Below are 13,458 nucleotides of genomic sequence, written 5' to 3'. Positions count from 1 at the left end.
TTGAGGCTTGGACTACACATCTTCCCAATATTCAAATCAATAGGAAGCAGATGTGCAGTACCCTGCAGCAGCCACTAGCAGAAGAGGGAGCAGCTCTGCAAGTCAGTACTTCTAGCCGTCGGCCACCACCACCGTTAACAGCTGATCGGCGGAGGTGTCTTAGATTGCACCTTGACCAGACATTGATGAGCTATCCTATTAATCAAAAAGTAGTGGACAACCTTTTTAAGAAGCTACATAACAGTTAGCACTTAGCAGAAGTGTCCCCCAAGTGCTCAGTCTATCTGGTTACCCATTCCAACACCGCAGTGTACAGGAAGATGAAGTCTTACAATGGAAGAAACGGAACTGATGACGAGTGAAAGTCTAAGAAATGTAAAGCAGTCCTAAGCAGTATACAAACAGTGTATTCATAGCAGAAAAACCCCGCAGCTCTATCATAATGCAGAGCCCGGAACAATAGCCTCCATGTCGCACTATTCAGTGCTGCACCCTGGCTACATTTTAGAGATGTTCTCCCCAGAGGCAACGCACATTATAAGTCACATCACTTGGGAGGAAAAGCTGAAAATTCTCACCTAAGAAAATTTCAAGCCAACCTGCCACCAGGTTTTCACAAATTAATCTGAGAGCAAAGTGATGTAGGGGACAGCGACCCCCAATTCCAGTGAGGTGTCATTTACTGGGTTGCATGCTGTGGTTTTTATAAAAGCACAATTTTAATCAGGAGACCACTATAAGACTAGTCCACCTGCTGCCATGTAGTCCTCCATATTTATGAGCTCTGTAAAAAACACCCCAATCACTGATTGGCAACTTTCTGCCTATGCAGTGTACACAGGAAACTGATAATCAGTGGTGTGAGCGGGGTTATACAGAGCGGAGTATTCAGAGACCTGCAAGATCTGCAGCAGAGAATAAAAAGCAATTTTATGAAAGCTAGAGCAAATAGCCCAGTAAGTGACAGTGCAGGAATTAGGGTCTCTGCCGCTACAGCATGCTATGCAGATGGGGATGTGAAACTGGTGACAGACTTCCTTTAAGGCCACTTTCATATGTTCAGTATTTTACATCAGTATTTGTGGCCAAAACCAGGAGTGGAACAATCAAAGGAAAGTATAACAGAAATACGTCACCACGTCTGTATTTATCACCCACTCCTGGTTATGGCTTACAGATTACTGATGTGAAAAACGCAAATACTAAATGTGTGAACGTGGCAAACTTGGCTCCGTGCAGCACCATTCCTGGCAGAATATGGACAGGCTGCGGCTGATCTGCAGGCGCACATTTTACACAACAGTGACGTGGCAATGTCACTGGGCGCCAACAATTAGGTGACAAGTATGCACTTTCTACTTTGTGTTCTGCCGGAGCTAGTAGGAAAGTGATGACTAGTAGTGCCCAACAATGAAACCCTTCATGCCACAGCCAATTTCCGTTTTTTCCTCCCCAGAGCCATGACCTTGCAAAATAAGATCTTGAGAAGTGGGTTCAACCTTCTGCATGTCGGTTTGGGCAATGTACTTGCCACTTCTGATTTCTATCCATTGAGGAGTCGGCATCCACTCCAGGATTTCTGCAGTCACACTTGTGTATAATGTGTATGGCCCAATTCATACAACCTTGGGCTGAAGGACTCGGATTCAGCAGCAGAACTCCGGGATTACAGTGTAATGTAGTCAGACGCATGGCTACAGGAGGAAATGGCGGCAAAAGGTTAATATTTATGAATTTTATCTGCGCCAGGCAAAAAGGTATATAGTCCCAGCTAATCTTCCACCATAGCCAAAGGCCACATTCTCCTCACCTGCAGCCTCCATCCCTGGCAGCATTTTATCATGACCTATGTGGAGATCCAATTTGCAGACTTTTTTTTTTTTTTTTTTTTTTATACACAGATTTATGACAATACCGCAATATTTTTAAGACTACACAGCACATTCAACTGCATAGGCTTTTGGGGAAGCCAACATTATAGAAGTTGAGAAATAACCAATGTGATCTTTCTCCACCCAGCTAAGTAAAGCCCTTCCCCCTATACAAGATGCGAGGCCATGTGCATCTTTGTGCCACCACGGGCCCCCTGTGCCTCTACCAGCCACGGGCCAGTTACTTCTTTGAATGAGACAGCGGCTGTATTTCTGGAGCATGTCAGACTTATTGAATAATCAAAGGAATATAAACATAATTGTGTACATGTATTCCCTTAAAAAAACTAAACCTTTATTGATAATTTAGATTAAAAAACACCTTTTCCCGTGAAGCAAGTGGAAGTCCACAAAAATTAGAAGACCAAAAAAAAGCCCTACAAAAGGACTACAATAACCTATCTGCACACCTTCCTTACCGTGGAGGTTGGCACCCTAAAAGATACGATTATTTGGCGCCCCCACTCACCCTAGATGAAAAGGTGGGAAAACAATATTCAGATAGAAAGGGGATGAAGGAAGGGAAATAAAGGAAAAATGCAGAAAAAACCTTTTGTGTAGGAAAAGATAATATTTCATACTGTATACACATTAAAGGGCTAGTATGGAAAAAAGGCTATTTAGCCTAAAAATACTAAGCAATATATACTAACCCAAAATAGACCACTTTACAAAAAATTAAAAAATGTGATCAACAAGAAGTACTAAATGTATATTGCCACAATTAATGATAGACATAACCCCATGCAGTAATAAACATGCGCCTTAAGCGGTGCTGATAGTAAATAACTTTAATGTTTAAATCTAAATTATCAATAAAGGTTTAGTATTTCTGGAGCACCTTGTCTAGGCGCAGACTACATGACTGATTAAAAGCTGTGTAGTGCCCTCCCCCGTTGTATGTTTTATTTATATGGCACCTCACACGAGCATTCATTAACAGCGTTCATTTCTAACGATCCACCAAGAGGCATTAGGTTACATTAGACCTTTGCTAAATGAAATCTTATCTTCAGACAGCAGCTCGCCCTATGATCAACCTTCATTTTTAAAGATTTGCTTTTCATAATAGTGACCAAACATAGAAAGCTCACAAATCAACAAACCCTGTTTATGTCAGAAAAGTTGTCTTTGCCAAATGTAAACTATCCACCTAAAGGAGTGTCATAACACATCAAATAGGCGCAGAATAATGGAGGTCCTGGGGCTGCGATATGTACCATTTATCAGGAAGAATTTCATGACGAGAGAGATAAGACGCCCTTGTGTCTCATGTTCTAGAAAGATGTAGCAATACTTTGCCCCCTCCAGCTGCACAGGTCGCACATCTACACCTCATCCTTTTATCTCCCAATATAATTCACCATATCAGCACCATGTGCACCACTCTTCTAGATTTTGTTAAAAGGAACCAGACAATAGCTTTATTACCCCATCTGAGAGCAGCATGATGTAGGGGCAGAGACCCCGATTCCAGTGATGTGCCAATTACTGTATGGATCCATATTTAATGTATAGAGCTGTACCGAGCTTCCAGCTTTGGGGCTGACATCGGATATTGATGACTTCTCTTTATGATCTGTCGTAAATACACAAGTCCTGGACAAACCCATTGAGGTTTTACGCTATGGTTCATGCATTCAGGTGACAATGTTCCAGCATTGTTGGCGCTGGGTCTCCCATGACACCATTATGTTACACGAGTCCTGCGGCCAATCAGCAATTGCTTTTGGACTGCTGCTCTTACTTGCTTCAGACGAACCTCAGACAAGTGGGATCTCGCCAGCCCAATAGTGGCCGCTGATTGTTCTGCCATGTGAGCCCTGCACACGCTGGAGTGGTGCAGGAGATCTCACTTATTTTACAAGCAAAACTACTTAACTTTAAAAGAACAGCCCAGATAGTGGTCAACTCCTCCAGGTTCGATGAATCTGCAACTTTCCCTATAATTAGGCCTTTAATGCAAGAGTAGCAGCGACGCGAGTCCACGTGCTGAGGGCTGAGCGACCATGAACATGGCCTACCCACTGAACAGTGCTGGACAAAGCATTCTTTGGTTATGTTCACAACCGGCATTTTTTATGCCAATTAAAAGCTGCTTTTTACAGTACTAGCAAAAGGTATGAGATTTCAAAAAAAAAAAAAAACACCTCATGCACAAGCTTGTTTTCTTTAAACCTGTACTGTGGACAAAGGACATGTGTAATTCACACCCAAAAAAAAAAAAAAAAGAAAAGAAAAAAGCTAAAGCACTGTCAGGACGGGCATTTTGAACGCAGTATTTTTTACTGCAAAGTGAGCAGGTTTTAGCTGCAGAAAAAAAAACTGCAGCAAAAATGTTGCATGTGTGAACATAGCCTTGTAGCGCATTGGTCAGCAGGATTTCACATCTCAAAGACGAGTCCATCTACACGGCTATGGTAGATCTGAAGCCTCCGTCACTCCAGCTCTATACCCCACCCAGTGCCACCTCTTCCTGCTTGACTGACATCAAACAGCCAAGAGAACAACAAAAAAGTTCGGTTCAAAACAGCTCCCATCTACATGCCTTACTGGGGCGGTGCTCAGACCCTCTTTTAGAGGAGAGCTACACTAGAGGATTCAGTAGGACACGGTTCACTTGATGTTATATTTTGTCAGGTCCTTGACCAAGATCAGTGGAAAAACTGAGCAATGTCTTCAAAATCCATTTATATTTACCGTTGCAAATCCCCAAAACGTGGCGTTAGAAGCCGAATTGTCTAGGTTAGTGGCCAAAACCAGCCAAAATGCCATTAGTAAGGTCTTCTTCACAGAACACATTCTCCCCCTTTATGCTGACTCAATTACTACACAGATTACATGGAAGCACTTAACAGGAGAGCCTGCCTGTGATGTATGTGAACGTATGGGGAGCAATGCTGGCCCTAACCGTGGGTGCAAGATGGCTGTAATGTCAGGACTGTCAAGGACAGTTTTCACTGCTACCTTCTATTGCTCCAGGTGGTCAAGTGACCAATAGCCAGGATACCAAAGGATGTGGCTACGACACATGCACATGACATACAAGTCCTCAAATGGCCAAACCATAGACTGCATCCCTGAAAAAGACCACCCAACAATCCCATCCTGCTATGAAAAGTGGAAACATCACCTAGAAAAGGCTCATACAGCAACAGGAACGGATGCCGAAATTCCAACCACCTGATCCTCCTCCTCAGCCATCATGTGTCAAGGAGAAGCCCCCATACAAGTCAGCGGGATCAGCATGCCTTCCATGCAGGAACTAGAACTAATTAAACTAACTTTTAGGCTGTGTTCACACACAGTGGTCTTTTCACAGTTTTCCTACACAATCCTTTAAGCTTGCAAGGGAAACACTTCACCTGCAAAACCACAGAGCCGCTCAGAATGGCCCCGAGTATGCAAGCGACACAGCCATTCACCAAGATTAAGTGCTTGTACATAGATACAGCAGAAAACCCACTATGGCACAGGGGGGCTCCAGTGTGAGGCCTGTTCACAAGTCCAGTGGTGAGCCGTTAATTAGCCATCCATTCTTCTTTCATTTGTAACGGATCCTTTTTTGCTTACTGGATCCAGTAAGCAGAAAACAGATCTGCTACAAATGAAAGAGAAAAGGATGGCTAATTAACAGATCAATTTTCCATATTATTTATGTAGCACCATTAATTCCATGGTGCTGTACATAGACTTCAATATATATATATAAAAAAAAAAAAAACACCATACTAAAGTAGTGTTTGCACAGCTTTTTGCCAACAGATTGCTGCTGGATCCATTATAAGGCTGTGTGCCCACGTTGCGTTGTTTTTTTTTTTTGTTTTTTTTTTAAGTGTTTCCACTGTGTTTTTGCCGCAGCGGAAACGTTTAAAAAACACTAATAAGACACATCTCATGCAATCCTATGTGATTCCCCAGTTGCTGTGCCCATGCTGCAGATTTTACCGCAGCAGATTCACATTGTGGTAAAATCCGCATCATGTTCATTATTTCTGCGGAATCTCAGTGATTCCGCCGCCATAGGATTGCATTGAAATGCTCACTTTACGCATGTGGCCATGCCCACCATATGTAAAGTGAGCGCTTCATGTGCGGATGGCACCCAGGGTCTGGAGGAGAGGAGACTCTCCTCCAGGCCCTGGGTACCATGTTCCTGTAAAAAATACTTTAAAATAAAAAATAGGGATATACTCACCTTCTGGCGGCCCCCAGAGCCTTCCTGCTGCTCACTGGCGCTGCTGGCAACTTCCGTTCCCAGGGATGCATTGCGAGAATGACCTCTGATGATGTAGCATCACGCGAGACCGCTACGTCAGGTGATTCGCGCAATGAATCCCTGGGAATGGAAGTTGCCGGCCTACAAAAATTGGGAACACCCATATATTATGAAAATCTAATATATAAAGCTCGTATGTATGCAAGTGTGAATGTCCAGGATTGGCATCTGCACCGTCGCAGCCACAAAATTTGGCACAGTCACAAGTCTGGACCCCGAGAGTGTCATAGGCTATGTTGTGAGGCGAAATTTTAACCCTGCGCGTTACAATTCACCAAACAATTTTGCCTCTATCTACATAATGGGGAAAAAGTGTGTGTATAAAGCCCCGCTGCTCATGATGCCATAATGGTTGCCATGGCGATGCTGTCATCATAGGTTGCAAGCCCCGCCGCCCATTATGATGTCATAATGGTTGACTATGGGATGGAGGATGTGTGTGAGGGGTATGTATGTATGTGTATATATATATATATATATATATATATATATATATATATATATATATATACACACACATCTGTATTCACAGAAACCAGACATGTGTAGACAAAAAAAAATTGAAAATTTAAAAACACTTAACAAAAGTGATTCAGTCCAGACATGCCATAAACTAATGACAATGTCGCCCCACAACTAGTCCCACACAGCATATAATTTTAAATACCATAGCTCTACAATAAGGGCAGATGATATGGCTAAAGAGAGACAATAATCAACACTGATTCAAAAAATTGATTGATTAAATACCTGATTATTCACAGCACCATATGTATAAAATTGCATGGACCTAATATCAAATAGCAAATCCCTCTAAAGTGCAGTGAAAAAGGGTTTAGCAAAACTTCTGAAAGCTATCACAGAAAAGAAGCCAAAGACGCTCAAACCCTGCTCAAAAAGCAGACAGGCATGTCTTCAAGAGCCATTGGGGCTGTGGGAGAAGAGAAGGAGGGGGATAACAAATCAGGGTTTGAGCGTATAGTTTCATAATATATGGGTGTTCTTAATTTTTGTAGGCTTACTTTTGTCTCTCTCATAACTTCTTTATATGCCCTTGGTGAACCCTTTTTCATAACAGTATCAGCGGTGCCCTCCCTTCCCTTTGTTTTGTGGAAGTTGCCGGCAGCACCAATGAGAGCCGGGAGGATTCCGGGGGCCAACAGAGGGTAAGTATATCCCGATTTATTTTTATTAGTCTTAACATTCTTTGACTATTGATGCTGCATAGGCAGCATCAATAGTAAAAAGTTGGTCACACTTGTCAAGCACTATGCTTGAGGAGTGTGACAAAGCTGTCAATCACTTTTCCAAGCGATGCTACAAATCGCTTGGAAAGCGCTAGCATTCTGCAAGCTAAAAACGCTTGTGCTTTGCGGGAAGACGCATGCAAATTCCGCATTCGTTTTACCTGTGGCGGGGAGTTGCGGAAATCCTGCAGACAATGCCGCAGCATTTCTGCAACGTGGGCACATAGCCTAAGGGATAACTATTATTATAGCGCTATTTATTCCATGGTGCTTTACATGTGAGGAGGAGTATACATAACACATACAAGTACAGTAATCTTAAATACTACAAGTCACGACTGGTACAGGATGAGAGAGGACCCTGCCCGTGAGGGCTCACAATCTACGAGGGATGGGTGAGGATACAGTAGGCGAGGGTAGAGCTGGTCGTGCAGCGGTTTGGTCGATCGGTGGTTACTGCAGGTTATAGGCTTGTCGGATGAGGTGGGTCTTCAGGTTCTTTTTGAAGGTTTCCATGGTAGGCGAGAGTCTGATATGTTGTGGTAGAAAGTTCCAGAGTAGGGGGGGATGCACGGGAGAAGTCTTGTATGCGATTGTGGGAAGATAAGAGGAGATAAGAGGGGAGTATAGAAGGAGATCTTGTGAGGATCGGAGGTTTCGTGTAGGTAAATACCGGGAGACGAGGTCACAGATGTATGAAGGACTAAGGTTGTGGATGGCATTGTATGTCATGGTTAGGGTTTTGAACTGGAGTCTTTGGGTAATGGGGAGCCAGTGCAGGGATTGACAGGGGAGAGGCCAGGGAATAGTGGGGGGACAGGTAGATTAGTCGGGCAGCAGAGTTTAGAATAGATTGGAGGGGTGCGAGAGTGTTAGAGGTGAGGCCACAGAGCAGGAGGTTGCAGTAGTCAAGGCGGGAGATGATGAGGGCATGGACTAGGGTTTTTACAGATTCCTGGTTGAGGAATGTACGGATCCGTGAAATATTTCTGAGTTGAAGTTGACAGGAAGGTTTGAAGGAGAGATGAGTGTCAAGGATTACCCCGAGGCAGCAAGCTTGTGGGACTGGGGAAGAGTGGGCAGCCATTTAATTTTAATGGATAGATACATTGGGGGGGGGGGGGTCTCAAGTGAGATGGGGGAAAGATGATGAATTCTGTTTTGTCTATATTAAGTTTTAGAAATCTAGCAGAGAAGGATAAAATAGCAGAGAAGACATTGTGGGATTCTGGTTAGTAGGGAGGTGATATCTGGTCCAAAGAGGTAGATCTGTGTGTCAGCAGCATAGAGGTGGTACTGAAAGCCGTGATATTCTATGAGTTGTCGAAGGTGTAAATGAAGAGCAGAGGCCCTAGAACTGAACCTTGCGGGCAGGGCTGTGGAGTCGGAGTCGTGGAGTCGGAGTCGGTGCTCATTTTGGTGGAGTCGGAGTTGGAGTCGGTATAAAATGGACCGACTCCTAAAATATATAATAAATTGGGTACAGTAATTCAATGCAGGATGTGCTGAATATTTTTTTTATAGGAGTTTGGGAAAGTTATGAAATGTCCTATAAATGACTGTTCTATTCCTGATCTAAGGCTACATTCACACACAGCGTTTTTCCTGTGTTTTTTGAGGATACGTTTTTCAGCTGCAAAAGCTGATCATCTTTTTAAAAAACTGCATCACCTGAAAGGTTTTTGAGCTCATAGATAATGTTTTCAATAGCAAAAGCAGATTAGAAATCTGCTCTATCCATCCATTCATCCATATCTGTCTATCCATATCGTATCTGTACCAAAAAGAATGAAATCTGGGTAGTACACCAATATATATTCTGTTCTATATAAATATCTTGATTATTGGATCATAAAAATGATTAAATGTCTGAGGTTCACATTGTACTACAATAAATTTTTCACTTAAATATAAGCAATATGTGTGGGAGTCAGAGTCGTGGAGTCGGAGTCGGTGTAAGGGAAATTGAGGAGTCGGAGTCGCAGGTTTGGCTTACCGACTCCACAGCCATGCTTGCGGGACTCCGGACATGTGGACACAGCCTAAAGCTGCAGAATGACTATGGTGTGTGAACACAGCCTTTAAGGCTCCATCACAAAAAGCGATATCGCTTAAGCATCACCGATTTTGTGACGCAGCAGCGATATCGCTATGTGTGATACTTACCTCCGACTGACTCCCCCGCTATCTATTGCTGATCGCGCGAGAACATCCTGGGCCGTTTCTCGTCGGCCGCTTCCTGCTGGCGCCAACGAGCAGACGCGGGTAGGAGGACGTCTTCATCGCCGTGTTTGACAGGTAAGTAACGACCGCTGCTGCATCGCTGGTGAGATCTGCCTGTGTGACAGCTCACTAGCGACCATTTAGCTATGCACCAGCGATCCTGACCGGGTCATATCGCTGTCGGGATTGCTGCTGCATCGCTGGTGAGATCTGCCTGTGTGACAGCTCACTAGCGACCATTTAGCTATGCACCAGCGATCCTGGTGCATCGCTAAATGTGATGGTACCCTAACTCTGTGGATAAGTGATCTAATTAAAAAGGGTCTTTAGGGAGATGACTGACAGGAAGCCAAAAAAAAAAAAAACACAGGTTTGCCCTCATGATCACACCGTCATCACACTCCTCCAGTTCTGAGATGCCTAAGGCTGTGTGCACACGCTGCGGAAAAGGTGCGGATTCATCCGCGCGGATTTTGTACAATCCGCAGGTGAAACCGCAGGTCAAAAGACCTGTGGTTTTACCTGCGGATTGCTCTGCGGTTTTGCCCTGCGGTTTTTCATCTCCTCAATGGAGGAGATGGCAAACCGCAGGAGAATCCGCAGAAAGAATTGACATGTCAATTCTTTCTGCGGATTGAAAACCGCAGATAATCCGCGCGGAAAATTCCGCACCGTCTGCACTGCGGTTTTTGATTCCCATAGGGAATCATTGTACTGTACACCGCAGCAAAAACTGCTGCGGGTCCGCAGCGGCCAAAACCGCTGCGGAACCGCAGCAAAATCCGCAGCGTGTGCACACAGCCTTAAAGACATACTTGTGAATATCAGCTGCATACAGTATGTGGGTGTAGTGCTCCTTTAAGATTATTAGAGTTGTTTCCACACTTATATGTAGGTATTAGGACAGATTACTCATTTACAGCCCAAGGTGCAGAAGACGGCATGTCCTTCACGACCAACATTTTATTCCCCTCCTGTAAGAAAACAGATGTAACAAGACACTAATATTTCCCATCTTCGCAACACAAGCCCTTTCTATTACCTCTCATGCCATCACTGGGGCCATGGGCACATGTGTAATATACGTGCACGCTACTAATGTGCCAATAACACAGGTAAGGGGGGACTAGAGGGGCGCCTTCCTTCTCCTAATATTATCTTTGTAAACTGCAAATCCTAAAATAAAAGCAAAGCCACAATAAGAGGAATCTAAATTCCCCTCCAAAAGTTCACAACTTATCAATGTAAAAAAAGAGGCAGCAGTGCTTACCTGCCCAGGTGTCAGAACTAGCGAACTCTCCCAGATGGGTGGTCTCATGGTCCTCAACCTGCGAGGAGGAGTTGGACTGCACAAGAGATGGAGTGTGCTCTGCTACTCCATTCACAGTCTATAGCACTGCTCATCGGGGACCACCAGGGCTATAGCCGTTAGATGGAGAAGCATGGCAAGTGGCTAAGGGGTACTGAGGCTTGTGATTGGGAGGGCAACACAGGGTCCACAAATACTGATCTAACACTTCTCACCTATGCAGCAGGTAATGGTCTGACCGGGTGGTCTTCTGCCTATAATGCACGCAGATTTGGCTTTGTATTAGGTAAAATACACAACACAGGAAAACCACAGGATTAACACCCGAGATCCACACAAGGGTTTTCTGTTGTGCGTGGATGGAGCTCTGTAAAAACCTCATGTACATACAATGCACTTTGGTTTTAGTTTACATAAAGTCCTCGCTAAAAGAAAGTGTCAAGCATAGCCTGAAACAGCCATACACATTAGATGGTGGTCAGCCATCTCTCTGGACTCCCCCTATCAACAAGCACGCATGTTATGCATGGGGAGAGGAGAGCCTGGCTACATGCACCTCTGACCGTGACTCCTCTACCCTGAGAAGAAAAGAAAACTCCAACTACCCAATCCTGCTGTTCTCAACCATCAGGGGAGAGCCCCCATACTAGTCAGTGGGACTGGGGGCTGTAAGACACAGACTCCTCGGGCAGCGAATTATTTCCCTTGGATTAAAATCTAATCGTCCAATCCATAACTCATCTGACATTAAAGGGGTTATGGGAGCTCCCCCATAAGCTGATCTCACTGAAATAGGCGAGTTTGGCCAACTTATCTAATGTGTATGGTGTCGGCAGATACTGAGCTCTGGCCTCAGCTTATCTCCCCTGAAAACAGAAGGGATGGCATCCAAGGGTGTGAAATGACACCACGGCGGCCACACACGCACGCCCAACCCCCAACACGGCGGCCACACACGCACGCCCAACCCGGCGGCCACACACGCACAACCCCCAACCCGGCGGCCACACACGCACAACCCCCAACACGGCGGCCACACACGCACAACCCCCAACACGGCGGCCACACACGCACAACCCCCAACACGGCGGCCACACACGCACAACCCCCAACACGGCGGCCACACACGCACAACCCGGCGGCCACACACGCCCAACCCGGCGGCCACACACGCCCAACCCGGCGGCCACACACGCCCAACCCCCAACCCGGCGGCCACACACGCCCAACCCCCAACACGGCGGCCACACACGCCCAACCCCCAACACGGCGGCCACACACGCCCAACCCCCAACACGGCGGCCACACACGCCCAACCCCCAACACGGCGGCCACACACGCCCAACCCCCAACACGGCGGCCACACACGCCCAACCCCCAACACGGCGGCCACACACACGCACAACCCCCAACACGGCGGCCACACACACGCACAACCCCCAACACGACGGCCACACACACGCACAACCCCCAACACGGCGGCCACACACACGCACAACCCCCAACACGGCGGCCACACACACGCACAACCCCCAACACGGCGGCCACACACGCCCAACCCCCAACACGGCGGCCACACACGCCCAACCCCCAACACGACGACCACACACACGCACAACCCCCAACAAGGCGGCCACACATAGACCCACTATGTGTTTCCCAATACCATGTGACATGCCATCAGGTGGGAATGAGCAGGGGCGCATGGAGGAGCCCCTCACCCGGGCGCCAGCACTGGTCGCCGACCTTTCTGTACTGTAGGGTCTGACATCCCAAAGGGAGCCACCCCCGGACTCTGCAGCAGGGCAGGACCCCGTAACCTGCCGCCCGGCCTCCCCACCTTCTCCACATACCTAAGCCGAGCAGGCAGATGATCGCACCGCACAGGAACCGCTCCATCCCGGCTCAGGCCCGCACAGCTCAAAGCCCACTATCACACTGACTGCAAGAACACAGCTCGTCACATGACAGCGCCGGCCTCGCCCACAGCCTCGGCGCCTGCGCTGTGTATATGGTTCGCGTCAGACGGATTTGCGAGAGCGGGAAGAATTTATTTTCCAGTAGTTTCTCTCTAAAAATGAACAATTAAAAAATAAAATCACCGTTCAGTGACAGCCATATATGATGTGTGTTCACAACAGTGGACTGAAGAATAGTTCCAGGTTGATTTTTTTTTTGACTGCTACAAGTTAACGAATATCTGAGGTGGAAATGCGGGAGGCGACGGCAAACAAAAAGTAGCGCAGGTTCGTGTATCTGCTGAGTCAGGAGAGCTTGTGCTGAGGAGCGCGGCGTCGGTGTGTGCCGATAGCCGCCACCTGAGCGGTGTGTGACTCACTTATTTTTTAGCTTTCCCATCTCAAAAAAACATAAATATTTTCCTGAATGCTTAATGAAATACAAAAAAAGTACTGTAAAGAAAAACACCAACAAAAACTCTTGTGAAACGACAAAAAAAAATGTGAGGAA

At 46.1% G+C, this 13,458-nt stretch overlaps 1 protein-coding gene across 3 annotated transcripts in view; it reads right to left on the bottom strand.

Moving 5' to 3' along the window:
• LAMP2 (lysosomal associated membrane protein 2) overlaps positions 1-12,997 on the bottom strand; it is a 55,577-nt gene extending 42,580 nt beyond the window's left edge. For all 3 annotated transcript variants that reach the window (XM_073547585.1, XM_073547589.1, XM_073547586.1), the window contains exon 1: positions 12,843-12,997. In XM_073547585.1, the coding sequence (XP_073403686.1) occupies positions 12,843-12,888 (46 nt within the window). In that variant the 5' untranslated portion in view covers positions 12,889-12,997. The remainder of the gene's footprint in view (positions 1-12,842) is intronic.
• Positions 12,998-13,458: the final 461 nt, after the last annotated feature.

The sequence above is a fragment of the Dendrobates tinctorius genome, unplaced genomic scaffold (assembly GCF_039654945.1).
Source record: "Dendrobates tinctorius isolate UK_male_01 unplaced genomic scaffold, ASM3965494v1 ptg000154l, whole genome shotgun sequence".
In the NCBI taxonomy this organism is placed as follows: domain Eukaryota; kingdom Metazoa; phylum Chordata; class Amphibia; order Anura; family Dendrobatidae; genus Dendrobates; species Dendrobates tinctorius.
Note: the sequence above shows the minus strand (reverse complement) of the source record. Positions and strands in the feature narration are given on the sequence as shown.